A 20,937-nucleotide genomic window follows, 5' to 3' on the forward strand; every position below is an offset into this window, starting at 1 on the left:
TCTCTCTCCATCTTCCTTGTGGGCTCCCTTCAGGTCCTGGAAGGCCACAGTTGGATCACCCTGAAGCCTTCTAAGTTCATCAGTGAGAACTGGGGAATTAATTAGTTAAGCTTTGGAAGATGTTTGAATTGAAATCAGTCTTGGTAGTGAATTTCAGCGGTGGATGTGAACTGAAAGTGTCCCCTTCTGGCATTCTAATACATCCATTTGGAGATTTCCTCCAGATCCTTTGAATTCTTCTGTTTCTGAGCATGTGTTTCCTTAGTAATAAAAGTTTATCCAGCCTATAGTCTGCTTTAACTGAAGTCAATTAGTTTTATAAACATTTTAACATTCTGTAAAGACCATAAAGGTTTTTTGGATCATCCTTCATTCACATATCAGAATTTTATATATATATATATATATATATAAGTGTATAGTTAAATATATAATACCTTTCTTTGAAAAACTTTGTATATCTTGAGTTACTTTCATTAGCTGAGTAACTTAGCCCGCATTTTTGTAAAAGGAACTGCAATTTGACTATAAATATATCAAAATGCCACAGAATTCAGGGCTACAAGTCAAAAATGCTGATCAGTTTGTAAAATCTAAATCAGACCCTCCATGAAACCTAGGGAAGGACCTCTGTGGTAGCAGAAGAATTTCCAGAAATTCACCACAGTCTTTTTCCAAGTTGCAGTTTGTTCTGATGTTGCCAGACAGCTAAGAAGAGATGGGAAAGGCAGGAAATCTTTTTGGATTTAATCACAATGCTGATTTGGAAAAGCAACTTCACAATGGAAAATATTTTTATATTTTAAATCAGAAACACAGAATTATACAAGATACATGATAAATCATATTTGCATTAAATCGGTTTGTCTTCATCATGAATGAAGATAACCCTTGATTTTGGAATCTGGTGGTCAGAATCCTGCTTCCTAGACATTTTTTTTTTAATATATATCCAAACTAGAATATTTGCTGATTTTAGTACCATTTGTGAGGTCCTGGGAACTTGACTGCTGTACTTGAGATCAGTAGATATAGCTTTTAAAGGACCATCTTTCTATTTTCTTATATTAGAAAGCTTTTCCTTCATTTTTGCTTTCAAAAGATGTTTGACAGTGGGCACTGCTTATGTTTACCCTTGAAGACAGTCAAATTCTATCATAAAATACCCATTTTTTTCAATTTAACTTGATCATTAAAAAAAAAAAAGCTTCTTAACTGAGATCTTCCAGTTCTAACCCTTGCATCCTCTGTGTGAAAAAGTTCTTATTTAGGTCCCTTGGTGTGTTGTAGGACTTGTAAATTATGAAGATTTCGGGTAATGTGTGGAGATGAGGACTTGGGTGAAGGACTGTATTCACTTCTAAATGAGTGGATGATGAGGTGGTTATGCAAAGCATATAGATGAGCAAGGTAGCAGTTGGATCCAAGTGAAGGTCTTTTTTCATCTGTCATGTAGCTGAAGTACAAATAGATAAGTCATTTTGTCTTTTGACTGCTGGTTGTTTATAAAATCAGCACATCTCTCTTGCAAGACTGGCCAGTGAAATATACCCACTTTCCTGCTGTGTGGAACCCTCTATTGCTTCATACTGCTGGGCTTTTAGGGTTTGATCACACTGACTTGTTTTACCCAAGTCTGTCCTTTAAAACTAACACCATACCTTTGGTTTTGCAAAGCTTTTATTGCTATTTTACAAGTAAAGGCAATATAGCAACATAATGTTTTTTTTTTTCTCTTTTTAAATCAACATTTCTTCTATATTCTAGTACCAGTTGAAAGATGGATGATGATGACTTTGGAGGATTTGAGGTATGTTATTTGAATTACTTTATTTTGAAAAAAAGCTTATTTTTAACTATTTATATGGAAATTGATTGTAAACGATTGTAAATGTTTTGTAAAATTTTTCTAATAATTTCTTCTTGTTCCTAGGCAGCAGAGAGTTATGAGTTTGGAAATGGTGAAAAGCAGACCACATCCCCTGCTATTGCTTGGGCAGCATTTCCTACAGGTATTGATAAAATCACTGTAAAAAAATCTTAATATTGTATTGCTGTTCTTATGTATTCACTGTAAAAACTAGTGCCCAGAAGGGTGTATATACACAATAAAAGAATAGCCAGAAGTGAAAAGCTGAGCATGAGAATGTTCCTGAATAATTATTTTGGGCAGCTGCACTTCTCAAAGTAAAGTTTTATTGAGGAATGAAAGAGAAGTACAGTTTATCCAGCTGAAAAGAAGCAGATCTTCTTTATTCAAAGGATATCCTTTACTTTGGTGTGTGGAAGATCTGTTGCAAATTGTGGAAAAAAACCCCAAAAAGTAAACTTGAAAATAGGACTATGATAGAGTCTTCTACGTTCTTTGGGGAAGGAGGGATGGATGAGAATCGTCTTTTTTACTTAAGCAGTTTATAAAGTTAAAAAATATATTACATAACCTTTATCTCAAGAAGAAGTAGAAACATTATGGAGCTACTTGTATTAATTTATACAAATGCCTGTGGCCCATATGGATTTTAAGAAATCAGTGTAAGTTCATTGATGTACAATATCAGTAGAACTAGAAGACTGAGGAGATGTTACTGATTGGCAGTTGATTTTGTTGTGGTCTAGATTTTGCTGTTTTCACAAAGACAAACATCACTTTAGCAGCATTAGGGTGAAAACCAACACAGTTTATTATTTGTTCAAGAACTAAAGATTTGTGCCTGCTATTGCATTATTATGCAGAATAAATTATACAAAGTAAGGCACGAATTTTTCTCAATATGAGTTCTCCATAAATCATGTTCTTAGAATGTTTTTATTGATTTATTTCTGGCACTACTGGCTTTCATCCGTTACAGAATAATTGCCTTTATGTGTCATTGAAATAAAGGAAAACATATAATGATGAAACTATATTTTTTCAAATAGCTTTATTATTCATCTTGTCATTTTGACTATTATTATGTCTTAAATTCAATAGCATATTTGGATGTGCTTAGTAAATTAAATCCAATATAACTGTGCAGTGTCTGCCTCATGAAGTCTATTTTAAATCTTATAAGATGTGTAGAATTCAAATTGTTTGTACTAACACAGAAGTTTTTTGTATGATTGTAAGTGACAGAGAAGTCTTAAGGTAAGTTATACCAAGGTATTTTAAGTTTGTCAAAATTAAAAGAAAAACACCTTTATTCAGAATATTTTATTACTGCAAAATCTTTAGATGACTTTTTCATGCAAATGTTGCTGTGAATAAATTAATTTATTGCAAGAGGCAAGATTTTAATAGTCTTGGTCAAAATGCTTCTTAGGCATTGACTTGTAAATTAATGTTTTTAGTAACAGAAATAACTACATTGTCTGCCCAAGCTATTTATGTATGAGATGTTCTTGTCTTACCCCAGAAATTTCTCGGTAAGGTTTGCTGAAAAATTCAAATGTATTATGGTGCCATTGAGATGATTTTGATAAATTCGAGGTGTGATGCCATTATATACACACAAGATGTTGTGAGCTCTCTGGAAGAGGAGTACATTACTCATCTCATGACTTTCCTACATATCTGATGTTTCTAAGTTACAAACCAAAGTACTGAAGCCTGTGGCAGTATTTCTCAGTGTGCAGGCAGAAATCAGAGATTATTTCTGAGGCCAGTTTGACCGATGAACAATAAGTTTATTTGGAATTTCCTCAGGACTATCAGACTTTGACTTGCTTACTGAAGAAGTTAGAGGAGATATATCACACCAGGGCAGGGTACTGTGTGAGAGTATTTTGTTGTTATGATCAGAATGACTGTGTGTCACAGCAGTGGAGCAGCACTGAGGAGGAGAGGATCCTTTAAGTGGTTCTGAAAACCCAATATCCATGTTGGATGTGCTTCAGGGGTGTTGTTTCAGAGTGGTGTTAGCCTGGTCCTGTGGGCTTGAACTCCCAGTAGCTGTTGGAGTCAATCAGGTAGTTTCATCAGAGGCAAGTTTTTGTTTCAGGGGTTGTGAAACTGTTCCATTTTGGTAACTTAAGGTGTGGTGAGCAGGAATGACTTAGGGGTCGACTCTATAAGCGAATTTTGAGCTGTACTAAAATGCTAATTGCAATTCACCAGTATATACACAAGAGGAATGAATTAAGAGAGCTTGAATTACAACCGTAGCACGTGTAATTCTAGGAATGTCTAATTTACGAATATTTAACATTGCTGAAAAATGAAAAGAAGGATTTGTAAAAAAGATGTTTGATTGATACCATGGAGAGTTGCCACGTTTTCTTGTCTTCTGCAAGGTCATGTATTTAGTTTAAAATTTTAAACCCCAGTGTTCAGAGGTGGTCACCAGTTGTTGCTCCTCATTTCCTAGACTTCATTTTGACAACTTAAGAGGTGGAGATTTTGTTTCTTTTTTTTCCCATCAAGTTGCCAAGCATTCATTACTATAACTAGAATCCCTGAAAGCTCAGTTTGATTGTAGAAGATTCCAGATTATTACCTGAAAAATGGAGTCTTATGTCTGGTATTGGGTACCCCAAAATATGTGAATACCAAAAGTTTTAATTTCAGTGAGTCTCCATTTTTCATATGTACCCAGTCTCAGTTTCTGTTTTTACTTTTGTGATAAATTATTTATATGTGAACTATGCCTGAGCTATGGTGATCTTCACTAAAGGGTGAACGCAGACATCCAAAGGAACAGTGTCATGTCAGGTTTCCATGTGAGTTGACAGTTTTAGTAAGAGAATCGCTTGCCTGCTCAGTGAGAAATTGCCTGGTACATTATTTTAGTTGTTTTTCCATCAAATGGGGATTGATTTAAAATTGAGATTCAGGGTATTAAATGATAGCATAAAACAGAGACTTTAATGTTTGTTTAGAAACAAAAAGATTATCTATGTCACTTCACTGCCACTTGAACTAACAGAGTAGGTAATTGTTATGAGAAGCTGCCTTTAAAAGCAGACATTTGGATTGGGAGGGGAGTTTTACTGATATAGTGCATAAAGGAAGCTGAAAAAGTCCCATTTCCAATTCTGAGGAAGAGTTTTCTGTTGAAGGTGCAGTTGTGTCTCAGATCTGTTTTTCGGTCCTGGTTACCGAAATTGGTTCCTCTTCTGTTTGCTGTACTGTCCTCTAGGCCTTTCAGCCAAGTTTCCATTTTCTGCTGCACTGTGATTTTTGGGGGTTTTTCTCCATGGTTTTTTTTTTTTTTTTTGGCCATATGTCCCAATCTACTATCACTGCAATTAGCATACTCATATTTTTCTGCCTCACAGTCCATTGTCTTTCTTTTTAGTAGCTGAGGTTTGCATGTTCCTCTATGTTATACCTGAATCCTAGAATTGGAGAGTAAAGAAGATGGGACTGGATCCACAGATTGATGTGTCCTCTTGAATTGTCCTTTAGGCCAATGTTTGTGCTGTGTACTTGTGCAGCATTCAACAGTGATATGGGGAGGTTGAACCTTGTCCAGGCTAGGGGCATCTTCTACATTTTACCAGAGTTGTACTGATGATATGAGCTGCTTTTCCTAAAACAATTGCATATACTTTTTTTGCCTTCTGCAAAGGCACACCTGTAGCTGAACGTATCAAAGTTAGCAGGACTTTGCTGTTAAATTAAAAATGTATGCCAAGCTTTCTCTTCTCCTTTCTATTTATTTAGTCAATTTAGTTTATGTCCTTCATAAGAGTGCTCAAGTTTCTGTTGTGCTGGGTTGATAATGATGATCCACTGTTCAGGATTTTTATGGCATAACTGGAAATTGGTATGGAAGAGCTCTCAGTCCAGTATTAATTCCACTGAAGTTTTATTAGCTAGAGAGTTATTTACCTCGTTATCTTTTTATATCTTATAACATATAAAACTGCTTTATCATGTGTCTTGGTAAGTGTTTTTTTAAGTGTGTCTTGGTTTGTTTGTGTCTTCTAAGACAGTTGGGGATTTTTTAACTTCAGAATTTATGAAACTTAGGAAACTATAAGCATGGTTTTTACACTTGACTTAGACTGATTAAAGATCATGCTGAAGCTGAAAGGTTGTGTGAATTGAAAGAAACAAAGTTGAAATGGATCCTTTTGATAGCAGTTGTCTTCTAAAACCTCTGTGTAAATTACGAGTCTAAATTTAGGGTGACTATGATTTTGAATGTCCTCAAGTTGATACTGCTCAAAACCACTTTGTATGGAATTATTCTTCAGTGCAATTAGATTATATGAGGTACATAACATTACGTTAGTATGACTACACTTGTTGCACAGACTCCAGAAACAGTTAATTTTTGAGTGCTTCTTCATATTGTGTGTGCTTTCTATTTCTAGTACCTGAAGTCCACAGATCTCCTGATGTTCTTCTGGAGCACTCTGTGCCTTCTTCCTGCCTGGCTTCTTCTGACTCATTCATTTTGTCAAGTGATAATGTGGCAACAGCTGTTCAAACAGCCAGCAGCGTGATAAATCCAGCTGTTCTTGAAGAACAGGTAAACCCACAACTTTTGAGCTTCAGTATGGGAATTCATGTATTTAATATGTTAACATTGTATCTTTTCTGTGCACATTTAGGTTGAAATGCCTTCTAAGGGCAAAAGCTCCTTGGATTTCTGTGATGAAGGCTTTGAAGTAAAATAATTTTAAAATTGTTTATAAGACCTACAACTGGGAGGCACTGCACTGTGCTTTGGTATGAACTGTAAGAGAGACAAGTGTGTTAGAGTTATTAAAACTTACAGGCATGCTGATAGTGCTAGGCATGCATGTAGGAAACAATACTAGGAAGGTTCTTTCAAAAAAGTTTGTTCCTGTTAAAACTGTAAAGATTATAGCTGTAAATATATACCATACTTGTATATTTTCTTGTGACTTTAGGATTAGAGAATTAACATTTAATCTTTACTTACTTATAATTAAATTTATTTTTATTTTATTTTAAGTTATTTTTCCCCCATTACTTCCCCATTAACAACTAAAGAAAGTTGTTTCTTTAATGTTTTTTGTGTGATCTGACATTATCCTAGTTGTGCAATCTTAATCTCTCCTTGTGGCTGCACTACTGCTGAAAAATTATCTTTGTTTCTTTTTTAGGGGTAAAAGTTTTAGCTTTTGACTAAACTATTATATGAACACGGAAGGGAAAAAAAAAGTTTTGCCTGAAGATTAGCAGAGGAATGCTGGATTGCTGCAGATGAGAATTATATAGATTTACCCTCTCAAGTGAATCTGTCATTGCCCCTGATTGCAGTGGCACCTGTTTGAACAAGTTTATTGATTATAAACTTCCTTGTTTCAGGATGCATAGTAGTACATACTTGAATTAGAAAGTGCTTTTGCCTCATTGTGAACTAATCAATACTTTGGGCTAGTTTGCAAACCTTCCTTTGTTTCTTATCCTTCAAGTAGTCTCATCAAGTCTAGGGCTACTCATGGTGAAAACTGAATTTCACCATTAAGTCAGATTTCCATTGTCTGACCAGGTATAAGCATTTCTTTAGAACTATACAGAGAACTTGTACAAAATACTTGTTTTGCTTAAACTGAGTCTTTTTTTTTTTTTTCCTTTGAGGAGCATCTGTATGTTTACATTTCCAGAAAGACTGTGGCTGGTACAGCTCCAATTGTCCAGTCTTAGGAATGAATTAGTTACTGTTTTGTATTTGTTCCCAACCTAATGTTCTGAGGAAAGCCTATAAAAAGAGATGTGGCCAGATGCAAATGATGTCAAAGAAATTTTCTTAGAAATCCAAAAGTTGTGGATTTTTTTCTTGAGAGGGAGGAGTGTTTATTTTATTTTTTTTTGACTGATACCAGCCACAGTAATTTTCTGTGTTGAAGGCTCTTCTTCTGCCTCTCTGACAGAGTTTGGATCAGTAAATTTCTATTACTGGTAGAATGACCATGATATGCTTTCCTTTAGCCACCACAGGTCCTAGTCCTACCCTTTTTTATTTTGGCTAACAGTGAATAACCTGCATCCTCTCTTCTTTGAGCTTGGCCAGCAATTTTAGCTTTTGTGTTCTCTGGAAAGAGCACTTGGGATATTCCAGAATACTAAGATTTATTTTTTAAAACTAAAAATTAACTTACTTGGGTAATCTTACGGAAAAATAAGAAATACACTTTTTTACTTCTGACTAAGTATTTGTATAAATTCTAGTTGTAGGCCATGTTTCAGTTTTTCTTGTCTTGTTCTGTTCAGCTACTGACACACCCATGGTCCCATAAAGTCTCTCTTTAGTGCAGGAAATGGTACAGACTAAAAAATATATTAACAAGTTTTACTAAAGGGAGAAAAGGAGTTGAGAGCATGTCCTTTAACATTATTTTAGAGATCAGACTTTGCACTTAGGATTAAACAAGAAGGAAAATGGTGGGCATAAAATTATAATAAAATATTCTTATACCTGTTCAAGGGGAATGTTAGGAGAACTGTATTCTTTTATATCTGCATCTCCAGGGCCTCTTGAGGTTTCATGTAATAAAAAAACTTCACCATTTTAGGTTCTACACTCACAATTTTTGGCGATGCCAAACTCTAATCTTTAGGACTCGGAAATAGAATTAGCACATTTGGCTTCTCTTTGCCAAGGAGAATTCAGAGCACAAACTGCAGTTTCTTATGTGTTCCTGTGCAGTCAAGATCTCAGCTGTTTTTGTTTGTTACTTTCTTTGAATTATTTGAGAGATAGTTATTTATTGAAAAGTCAATACATTATCTGAGTGGGATAAAAGGTGTTAGGGAAGTGGATTAAATCAGATCAATCAAACCTCTCTTTAATAAACACATTGAGATGTTCCTTCCACCACCCTTACCCAAATCTCAAGTGTGTTTGGCTTTCAAATTGTTGAAAAAGTGGTAGCTGAATTAATTTACCAGCTTTTTCCTTTGAAGTTCCTTGGCTGCAAAATAAACAAGTTTTTGCCCCCTCCTTTTTATTTTTTTTTTTTAAGAGGGAAAAAAAAAGCATTTTTTTTTAATTATACCACAGAGTATTTTGAACCTCACCTAATTTATTTTGTGCTTTTCTGAAAATATAGACTTATTATCAATGTTTCATCTGGTTTACATTGTGGATTCTAGAAACCTCTGTTTCAGTTCTTGTGCTTCTACACTTTACTGAAATAGCATTAACTAAATGTTGTAAACATCTCCCAATTACTCTTATTTTGTTAATCTATCCTCAAGATGAGATTAAAAAACCCTTTTATTCCCTTTCTGTGACTGCTGTTTGCAGCCTGCATTGGGTGAAAGCATGGAGTGACTTATCCAAGGAGAGTTTGTTTCCCTGTAAACCTGATGTACTGAGATTACTCACTTTTCTCCTGTGGATTAGATTCCATCAGATATTCCAGTCGCCTCTTCAAATGTAATGGAAGGCAAGACTTTAGTTACATCAGCCACTGCTTTGATTGATGCTGAGACACAGAGAACAAATGAAGCGAAGAGCTGCCTTCAACAAGCTGTTGCAAACCTAGAAATCAAGCTTTGCACTGCTGAAGAAGAAAAATTGAAAATTAAAAAGGTATGAATAGGTTTTTTTTAATTAGAACAGTTGGCATTTGTCTAGGATTAAAATATGATTGGAGCTGGCAGAGATTTGAAATTCATTTTTTGGTAGAAATTAGCCAAAATCCAGAGAAATTGACCCAATTTAGAATCATGTAATCATAGAATTATTAAAGTTGGAAAAGACCTCCAAGATCATCGAGTCCAACCTTTAACCAAACACCACCTTGTCAACTAGACCAGAGCACTGAGTGCCAGTTGTTCCTTTACCAGCTCCAGGGATGGTGATGCCATCACCCCCCTGGACAGCCCCTTCCAATGCCTGACCACCCTTTCCATGAGGAAATTCTTCTTAATGTCCAACCTGAACCTCCCCTGGCACAGCTTGAGGATGTTTCCTCTTATCCTCTTATCCTGACCCCCACCTGGCTACAACCTCCTGTCAGGGAGTTGCAGAGAGTGAGAAGGTCCCCCCTGAGCCTCCTTTTCTTCAGGTTGAGCCCCCCCAGCTCCCTCTGCTGCTCCTCACAGGACTTGTGCTCCAGACCCCTCCCCAGCTCCATTGCCTGTCCCTGGACACGCTCCAGAGACTGGCCAGAACTGAACATAGGACTTCCTTTTTTTCATGTCTAGTGTCTATTTTAGGCTAAATTTTTCTAAATTTTCAAGATTTTATTTTTTTTTTCTTTGAGGGATAAAAAAAATAAAAGAAAAAAAAATGGACAAGTGTTCTTAGCATGGAGCCATGTGGTTTTGTTTTGTTTTGTTTTGTTTTGTTTTTTTTTCTGGGAGCTCTGGTAGCTAAATTCTTCATATTCCTTCCAACAGGAATATAATAAGAGCACCAAGCAGTGTTGTGTCTGACACATCTGAGTTGGCAAAAGGTCACTGAGGCATGGGAGAGTGAGTTTAGTTTCTGCCATTCTTAATACTGTTTCTTGATAGCTCTCAAGGTTTGCTGGGGAAGGAGGAAACAGCTTGTTGGAAACGACAGTGAGGTTGAGGAACTGGAGCCAAAGATGAGGAGGACTGCAATGGGCTGGTTTTTCTAGGAATTAAGTGTATAGAGGGAAGTTGGGAGGGAAGGATGAATACAGACTGTAAGAGGAGATAGGTTGAGAGCTAAACTCTGAATTGAAGAGGTATTCCATTATCTGTTTCTATCTCTACAGTGGAATCAGAGACTTATAATCTCTTGAACTGTTTTTATGATTTTGTCCCAAAGCAGGGTTGAACTAAGCAGACCTGCTCCTTGTGTCCTGCTTATGACCCTCTCAGTTGTGCCTTTGTTTGAATAGCTTTGCCGTGACCTGGCAGGTCATTTGTTTCTATACTGGCTTCCTGCACAGCTTCAGGAAGTTGTTCTGGAGCAATTGAAAGGGTGCCAACAACTTATGTGTAATAGGAATGAGTTTAGTGGGAACAACGGCTGCATTAAGGAAAAATAAAAAATCTTTAGCTCTTTGTATAGTGAACAATTTTGAAGTTTATTGTCAGCAGTGTTATTCTCCTTCCTCTCTCTTGGTTCATGTTGGGCAGGCTTCCAGATTGGCTCTCTGCAAGATGCCAGGATATTTTAAGATTTTATTAATTTTGGAGATGTAGATAGAGATCTGTGTATGCCATAGGATTTCTGCCTTTTTAGTGAAAACATTTACTAACAGTACATTTAACATGCTTTTTTTCAAGTGCAGAAAGACAGAGCAAGATACTAAAAATGTGGACATAATTGGACTAGAATGGAATAGTTGCAATGGGAAGGGTCCAGCTGCCTGAACCCTTCTGGGCTGACCAAAAGTTATTGAGGGCGTTGTCCAAATGCCTCTGAAACATTTACAGGCCTGGGGCATTGACCACATCTCTGGAACCCTGTTCCAGGGCTTGGCCACCTGCTGGTAAAGAAATGCTTCACAGTGTTCACTCTAAAACTCACCTGATGCCACTTTGAGCCATTCCCATAAATCCTGTCACTGGATACCAGGGAGAAGAGACCAGCACCTCCCTCTCCACTTCCTCTCCTCAGGAAGCTGTGGAGAGCAAGGAGGACACCCCTTAATCTCCTTCTCTCCCAGACAATCCCAGTGACCTTGGCCACTTCCCACAGGACATTCCTCATACATAGGACATGCCTTGGCTTTTAAATACCTTAAACTTCTTTAAAATATTGTCTCAATCTAAAACCTCCAATGAGAGTTTTCTTGCACAACCCTTAATCTCTGTGTAAATTATGATATAAAGTGTCATAGCACTTCAGAAATTAAATTAGTTGGAATTATTAACTGAATCTGTGTTTTCACAATCCTCAAATGTTTGTAATTTCATGTATTTTATTTTGCAAACATTATAGGAATTAGAATATTTGCTGGAAAAACATAGTGTTTTAGAAATGGATTTCCTGAAGGAAAAAAAAGAAAAAGTACCACACCAAGATCATTACAAGACACTCCAGGTAATTTCTTTCTTGTAGTATCTTACTTTATTTTTGAGGGGGGTTTTGTATGGAGTATGTTTATGTCCAACAAATATTTTTTTAAGTATCTATAGGCCTGCTCCAAAGCCCTTTGAATTTAAAGAATTTCTAAGGTTTTAAGATCAGAGTCTGATTCTTGACATTACTGGGAATACAGGTTTAAAACCTCTCTTGCCTAAGTACATTGTTGTAACTGGGATCACTCATCCTTCTTATGATATATTTCATAAAATGGATGAAAAGAAAAACACTTTCTATGATGAATGTGTTTAACAGCATGACTTAGGGTGTTCTGAAGTAGCCAATTATTTATGGTGGGTCACCTAACCTGAATATGGACCAGTTTGTGTTGCATAATAAAAACTTGTAAAGTGTCATTAGATGCTAGACGATGTAATGAAAATTGCTTCCATTGTTGAAGTTAACATCATTCATTAAATACATGTGTGAAATCTCACATACAAGACAGATTTTTCCATTGAAATTTTCTGTCATCTCCCAGTGTTATAGCAGGTCAAACAAAATTTCAACATTTCAGAAGTTTCTGTTGGTAATTCATCTTCACTTAATTTTTTTTGCTGCTGGGGATGGATTTTAATTGCTACTGCGTTGTTTCCTTTTTCTACTTTTGGGTTGCTCTAGTAATTTGTATTGAATTCCTGGTGGCAGTACATCTTAGGATTTACAGTAATAAAATCATGTAGTACTGATTCTTCATTTTTTATGTGTAACATCTTACAGGAAGAAATGTTTGCTTAGCTATGATATAAAAGTAAGGTTTGCTTAAAAACCTCCTGATTTTGCTTAAAAACCTGCTGATACTGGCTAATGTTTTTGATCATCACGAACAATAGTGGATTTGATGTTTTAATGCTTTTACTCTGCTCTTCAAGCAGAAGTACTTAAATAGTGGAAATGTTACTGAGGTTTACAAGTATCAGTCTGTCATAACTCTTTCAGTCAGGTACTAGAGTTTTCAAAAACAGCAATATAAGAGTCATAACCTTTAATTTACTCTGTAGAAATGCTCAAGCACTTCCTCTTGTTGCCTTCTGGATACAGACAGAATCAAACCAGAGCAGGAAAGTTAGTCATGCTTCTGAGAGCTGACTGTTAAAGTTCCTTTCATGAGACCTGAATATTGGATGTCTTCTTTTAGTACAGCTTGAAGTTTCTTTTGTCTTGCTCCTTTGGCTCCTGCAACACGAGGGTCAGCACCTGTGGCCACACACTGAGCAGACCTGGCAGCTCCCTAGAACAGATGTCTGTCTTGCTGGCTTTTCCTTTCCCAGTAGAAACAGCTGGGTATTAGTGCTGTTGACTTGAAAAACTTAAAAGCAGACTGCAGTGGTGACTCTGGCATGGCTTTGGGAACTCTCAGGATAAGGTTTCCAACAGAACTGATTTTGGCATCCAAAGCTGTAGGTGTGCACTGACTTAATTCCTTTTAAATGAAATTGCTATGTTAATATTTGAGTATAATGAATAAAACAAAGGCCTCAGGAGATGGTTCTAACTGGCTTTTACATGAACATTCATTATATCATTCACCTTTATATTTACTAATTAACTGACTTCCAGCACTTGTGACAAAGGGAATTCTCAAAAGCTGCTTTGGAGGTAATAGAGCCAGTCAGTTAATTGCATTTTTAACAAGGTCTCATATTTAGATAAGACTCTTTTCTTTTCTGTGAATTTATTATGCTTAGTTCTGAGAGAAGATTTCATTAATCTTTGTCAACTAAGCCAGTAATTTTTTTTTCATCTTTTTCTACTGATTTCTGCCTCAGTCAAGGATAACAATTGTGTTTTCAGGGTTTTGTTGTCACAAAATTGCTTCAATAAAATATATTTTCAGGGTTTTTTTGATATAGAATCATAGAATCAGAGAATGGCTTGAGTAAGGAAGAATTGTAACTAATAGTGATAATTATTATTCCTAATCATGGGAGACAGAATTCCAAGTCTTTGGTATAGTGTTAGCATTTAACCAATGGATGACAATGGAGCATTGCCACATTTGTACTTGTGTAAAACCAAAAAGTAAAAAGTTCTGTGTTTCATCTAAATATAATTAGCTTTTAAAAAATCAGGATTGAACAGACCACATAGTATTTTCACATTCTTAATGTTGTTTCCATATGTTACTACAACAACCAGAGACAGTAAAGGGGCAGCAGTGGGTTCATAAATAGAATAAACAAATTGGTATTAACTAGTATTACAGAGTTATTTGGATATTTAATGCAATGGTCTCTTTGAGATCTTGAATTCATATAAGCTAGTAAAATTGGAGTTATGATTCCCACATTCCTGATTCAGTGTTTTTAGTATTTAAGAGGCAAAATAACATACTTTATTTCTAACTTCTTTGCTTATGAATTGGAGCTGAGTTAAAATTGCTGTGGGAAGTGTAATTTTAGGGGGTTTGACTTGTGTGCAGTGTTGCAACCATAAAGTTGCCATGTTAGCCTTATAATTCCTTGCTTGTTTTAGACAGGAAAGAAGCAGGTGCAAATGTATGTCTGACTTTTATATTTTCTTTGTTGGTGTGTCAGTCACTTTTTTGATCACATGGTCATATATATATGTTCATCCCAACTTTTAACACCAGCTCCTCTAGATGTGAGGTGCTACATATTTTCAAGACATTTAGAGCTAGTAGGTAATAAATGTTTTTGACTATAATGCAGAATTAGGGGTCATTTTAATCCTGTAAGTCTGAAATTTTGCTGTAGCCACATTACAATATGTTATAGAAATGAACAAAGGCTGCATTTTAAAACTACTAAACCCTAATTTTTACTACAGTGAAAATCCATCAATAGTGAAATGAACATTCCTGCTTAGTAGGTGATGTTCTCTTATTTGCAGAACAGTGAGGGAACACTTAATTTGTGAAGGGAAGATTGTGACTGGGTTCTAATGCTCTGAGTAGGAACTTGATTCTTTGGACAGATTGTTAAGCTGATAAGACTTCTGATGTTTGGTCTATCTGCAGACAACTGGTTTGGATGATTCACTAAGAACTGGATCATACTTTGCTGTTTCTCTGATTTACCACACAGTCACATTTGAAGAAATACTGCATTACTGCTGGAAAATTCTAGTTGTGGTTATACACATTTTTTCCCATCATCATCCCTTTCTGGAACTTAAACAGGCTGGTTTTTTAAAGAACAATGTTGTTGATGTGGTGTGATCCTTCTTTTTAAAATAAACTCTTTTTTTTTTCTTTTGGCAACTGACTTCTTCTAACTTAACAAATCTATAGTTGCTTTAAAAACACCAAAATCATTTTCTTTTGGAAACCCTTGTTTCTGTTCTGCCATTTTTTTTTTTAGGGAAAAATCTTCTAAATTTTTATTGAAAAAGTTACTTTAATGTGCTTATTATATTTAGCACTATTACTGTTATTGCAGAGAGTCGTGATTGGAAATGAATTAGGTTAGTACTGTAATTTCACTTCAAATAACAGTTTTGGGTGTAAAAAAGCAGGTCAGATAGGCTCCTTTTTAAGTGGTGTTTTAGAAAGGTAAGAGAGGAAGCTTATACTGAAGAAAACATTGACAGATCAGCACGTAATGATCCAAAGAAACTTCACTAGGTCATGCAATAACACCCAGATGGGATTAAAGGGAATGATAACTTAAATAAAATCATTGCTGTGTTAGGTGTTATTACATTTATTTATTTCTGTAACTGTTGATATTTGGGGAACTTTTTATGTGAGTAGCTGTACAAATGTCACATTTAAATTGTACAGCTTCAAATTATGAGGAAAAGACTTAAAGTGCAGTTACATAAGGACAGGAAAGGTAAACGTGAGGTTTTGGGCTTGTTTCTTCCCTCTTAATTTAGAGGGAATTTATTTTTATTGTGATTAATATTGCATGTTACTTTGGGTTTTTTTTTAATACATTGGACCCAGATATCACACAAATTCCTATACACCAGGATGCAGACTTGGGTGTGTCTGCCTCCTTGTTTTTGAAGGTGGTGCTTCCACATCCTTTTTATGTTGGAGTTTAGTGAGGAGCTTCTTGTTCACCCATGCAGGCCTCCTGCTGCCTTTGCTTGACTTCCTGCTTGTCACAATGAACCATTGCTGAGGTTGGAGGAGATAATCCCTGAGTAGGAACCAGCTCTTTTGGAACCTTCTTTCTAGGGTTGTGTCCCGTGTCCCAAGCAGTCCCACAAACAGACTTCTTTCCTCAAGTCCAACATTGTGATCCTGCTTTTTGCCTCGTTCCTCCCCCTCTCCTGAACTCCACCCTCTCATGGTCACTGAAGCCAAGGCAGGCTGCCATCAATCTTCACATTCCCAGGCAGTCCTTCCATGTTTCTAAGGATCAGGTTCAGTGGAGTGCCTTGGAGACTGCTGTGTTAGGAAGCTGTTGTCAGTGTGCCCCAGGAATCTCCTGGATCTCTGTGTTGTCCCTTCAGCAAATAGTGGGGTTGATGACATTCCTCCCGAGGACCAGGACCTGTGAATGGGAGGCTCCTTCCTCATCCCCAAGTTCTTCCCTGATCCCTTACCCCAAAACAGAGCTCCAGGCATTCCAACTCCCCTGTCACATAAGAGGCAACACCCTGTCGTCGCCTTCCTGGTCTTTCCTTCCAGATGAGTGCATTTATGATTCTGGAAAAGGTGTTCTGCAGGAGATTGGAAACAGGTCTTGGAGGTAGGTGGTTTTTATGGCTGGAGTACTAGAAAATGTATGTTTTCTTACAAAACTAATATATGACTTACATCCTGTTAAACACCATCTTCTAAGAAAATATTTAGGTTGGTTTTAGGTGCAGACATAGAGGAGACAGAATGCTAATAACAAAAAATAGGTGTGAAAAAAAAAGTTTATGTACTGTACCTGCAAACAAATTTTTAAATGAGATTCCAGGAAATTTCATGGGTCACAGCAGGGTTTAAAATTATGGAACACAGAAAAAGGGGGAATTTCAGAAAAGACACTTTAACAGATAGCAGTGCATCTTTTTGCTGAACTGGGAAAGGTATTTATGGATATGGCAACAATCCCTTGCCCACCTCTTTTTCAAGTGAGTGCCAGATACCTCACATTTATTTATTCACCTTTAATTTTTTTTAATATTACTCTATGTACTCTTCTTTCAGACACTCATTTTTATTCAAAGTCTTTATTTATTAGTAATTTCAGAGCTGTTTATCTTTTGGCCTGTTTTTTTCTCCCCAGTTTTGATGTCTTCTTTCCTCGAAATTATTTTTCCAAATATGAGGAAAATTAACTTTTTATTTCTCTTAGGAAAAGATTCTGCTCTCTTGCCTTTATGTTTTCCTTTTAAACTTCAATTCTTCTTTTATTAATTATTTTGTTGGTTTGTTTCAGAATTATTAGAAGATTGGTTATAAGACTAAGCATAGTGACTTTGTTTTTAAAATATTAAATTTAAAAATTTTAAAAAAATGTGTTCAAATATACCTCTCTTATGCTGCTGTGCTTTTATGTAACAGTTTTGAGATCCCTGACTTGCCTTATAATCTAGTTTTCAGTTACAGTCATGAAGTGTGCCTAGCATTTATACTTTTACACTTACGTGCCTCCTTTCGCTCCCTGATTTTAAAGATATCCAAAAAATTGGGCTTAAACAACTTTCATTTTCTTGATGTGCAAGTAGGTATAAGTAAAACAGTTTTTTTTTAGAATCAGTTTTTGTGTCATGACTGCTTTCTGCTTGTCCTGACCTGTTTTATGCCAGTGTATCCTTGATTTCTTTGAATGCATTTGCTAATTTATGTTTAGTGTGTCAGAAGTCTGTAACAGCTGCTGCCCATCTCCATTTGCACATTCGCAGCAAGTGTGTTCAGGATGATTAATCTTTTTCTTTTTTTTCTATTTAATATGGAAATTCTAATTAAAACAGTTGTGAAATGTCCAGGTAAATGTAACACTGACCAGTCGGAGTTCTTTACCAAAAAGCTTGTCTTAGCAAGATCTAGCTTTTGTAGGGATAGTGTCTTACTGGATTTTTGAGGGGATAATGAAAATGTGCAAAATGTACTCAAAATTAAGAAACCTGTGTAGAGTAAAACTAGGATAATGGTACTCTTAAGACAATGATTGTAGTCCAAATACCTGTTACTTGGTATAAACTTCCTTTAAAAATGTCAGGAACAGTTCCAAAGCATCTCCATGTCCCTGGATCCACTCAGGTCCTGTTTGTGTTCAATGTAAGTCATCTGACACGTAATTATTGTGAGTACTTGACCACTGCTTACTATGAAAATAGTAAATCTTTGCCAAATTAGTCACAATTATTTAATACCTTTAACGGCATTTTTGTATTCAGCGTTTATATACTTGGAAGAAGTAAGATGCACAGCAAATATTAAGTTGATATTTTGGGAGAATTTTGAAGAATTGTCTCTTCATTGCCCTTTAACTGTTAAATCATCTGATTTGGTTCATAGTTCATTAATAAACTTTGAATGGCTGCAGAATGCAGCTAAGTATATTGCTGAACATTTTATTGCCTAATTAACCTGTTACACCTTTGAGTTCTTCAATCTGTATTAAATTTGGTATTGAAACAGTGATCCACTGAAATGTATAATTTGCAATTATTAAGAAAATTTATTTGTATAAACGTATTCTAATCTAACTAATTCACACACTGGAAGTTATTACACAACCATCAAACTCTTGTGACTTACATATCAAAGTTAAGTTTATTCTTGCATTCTCAGTTACCTTGGAAACTTACTTATTAATTATGTCTTTAAGTTTTAGGTACTTTTTACTCGAGTAAACTGCCCAAATGCTAATATATAGGCAAAATGTCAACAAATAACTAGTATTTTAAACTACTGCAAAGACATCTAACAGGTCACTCCTATATAGCTCCTGATGCTGAGAAAGCAGTTCCAGTGGTAAAGTATTAGTTATTGCAGTGAGCACAATAGAATATAAATGTAGCATCAAGGTTTGAAAACTACCATCTGATTATGAGAAGTTTTAAAAGAACAATAAAATAATGTTTGGGAAGTGATACAGATAAGAAAAGGTGTAATTCAGTTCTAGTCATAAATCAACATAACTAAACTGCTGTTCCTTTTTTTTTTCCTTCAAATAAAAATGCATGTTTATAAGGTCAAAGCAGTTTTCTAGTGTATATTCTTACAGTGATTATTTTTGGTTTTGTTTACAGATAGCCATAGTGACATAAATTATTTTTAGTTACTTTACTGTCGCTGCTCTTAAATTAATAAATAAACAAGGTTTTGCTGTTTTATAAGTTTTTTTCCTCATTAAAGGCTTAAAGGGTCCAGAACAGCATGTGACATGTAAAATAATCACGTACTTAAACTAATGAGAACTTTTTTACTATTCTTGGCTGAAGGTTTATCACTGAAAGAAAACTGATAATAATGAAAACTAGAATATCTGTTCTTAAACCTGAAGGATATTGAAATAAAACAGACTTTCCTAGTTCCTTAAAAATAGATCTATTATTCAAATGTATTGCTAAACAGATACAATATTTTGGTTTTGGATGCACCTTACAAATCTGAACATTCTCAGGCAAATAATTGTTTAGGATGGTCAACATTAATTTCCAGAAATAAATATCATAGTGGAATTATGAAAATGGAAGTCTGAGTAATGCTTAAAAATAATGTAACATACTGCAATAAAGGACTGAGAGAAATTTTGAATTTTTTTCATGTATTATAATTTTCTTTATATTTTAACAAAAATTTCTGCTATTAAGTGTGCACTTAATGTACTTCATTTCTATTTAGAGAGAACAATCCAAGTTTCTGTGCTGCGTTTTCAAGGGCCTGAGTTTGTAGTCTGACTTTTGAGATAAGTTAAGAAGTGAGCAGGTCATTGAAAAGCAAATTCCCATTGATCTGATAGGTAGAAAATTTGAAATAAATTTTGGTTAATTCAGGCAAGCTCAGAAGGAAAACTTAGTTTGTGTCCATAAGCAACATATAATGTAAAACATTCTGAACCTCCCTTACATTCAAACTGTAAACTGAAAAAGTACTTTTTATGATTAGAAGTGAATGGTTTATGATTGGCTCTTTAAGGAGATATCAGTTTCCATGTTTCTGAGCTAAACCATCATTTCAGACAGTGTTTGATACCTGCTTTTGTGGCACTGTTTTGTGAAATATTTGGTTTAAAGAATTAAATAAAGCACAGCCCTGAAAAGAGGTCACTGGAGAGGACAATTCCTGGGTTTCATGGGGGGTGTGATCATACCTCTGCCCCTTGGGAGTTCCCTCACCTGCACAGGAAGCCCCGGTGCCCCGTCCCAGAGCAGCTGCATTTCAGCTGCAGTGCTGAGGAGTTCCTTAAGTGAATGGGACTTGGACTCATTGCTTATAGAGGTGCATTTTAGCTCTGTGTCACTTTAACACGTCCGCTGTTATTGTTTTAAGATAGATTAGGCTGGTTCTATATATCCTATACTGTTATTTCCTCTGAATATGGTGACAGTTGTTAACTGAGGAAAATTATTCAGGCCTTTGTGATATTCAGCCAAAAATGCAGTGGACATCTCACATGCAGGGCAAAAAAGGATACTGTAGCTAACAAAGACTACAGGAATAGTCTGAAGAAATCTGATATTTCCCATAATATTTTCATTAAAGAGTTCTCACATGGATAAGGCTCTACTGGCACTTGCCCTCCTTCTTACATCGTTTGTCTTTACTTGCACATTCTTTGAGAACTGATTATTTATTAAATAAAAATAGCAGCTCTTTGAGGCATGTTGCAATTCCTGTGACAGTATTTTATCAACTTTCAACACAGTCCTGTTCTGTCACCACCAGTTAAATTATCATATACCAATCACTGCCATAGCTGACAAATCTTCCATTGCACAAACAGAAACAGTATTTTTTAAGGAAGAATCAAATTTTTATTTCGGTTCTTTTTTGATATTTTGTGTTCTTAATTGCTGCTGCACTACTTTACATTTTTAAATGTGACCTCCA

The 20,937-nt window shown here is 35.6% G+C and overlaps 1 protein-coding gene across 1 annotated transcript in view; it reads left to right on the forward strand.

The window, feature by feature from the left end:
* CCDC91 (coiled-coil domain containing 91) overlaps positions 1–20,937 on the forward strand; it is a 99,792-nt gene that overhangs the window by 26,365 nt on the left and 52,490 nt on the right. Inside the window, exons 2-6 of the mRNA XM_029965020.1 lie at positions 1,768–1,810; positions 1,934–2,012; positions 6,301–6,458; positions 9,306–9,494; positions 11,826–11,927. Coding sequence (XP_029820880.1) covers positions 1,781–1,810; positions 1,934–2,012; positions 6,301–6,458; positions 9,306–9,494; positions 11,826–11,927 — 558 coding nt within the window. The 5' untranslated portion in view covers positions 1,768–1,780. The remainder of the gene's footprint in view (positions 1–1,767; positions 1,811–1,933; positions 2,013–6,300; positions 6,459–9,305; positions 9,495–11,825; positions 11,928–20,937) is intronic.

Source organism: Manacus vitellinus, unplaced genomic scaffold (assembly GCF_001715985.3).
Source record: "Manacus vitellinus isolate BGI_N305 unplaced genomic scaffold, ASM171598v3 scaffold_88_pilon, whole genome shotgun sequence".
NCBI lineage: Eukaryota > Metazoa > Chordata > Aves > Passeriformes > Pipridae > Manacus > Manacus vitellinus.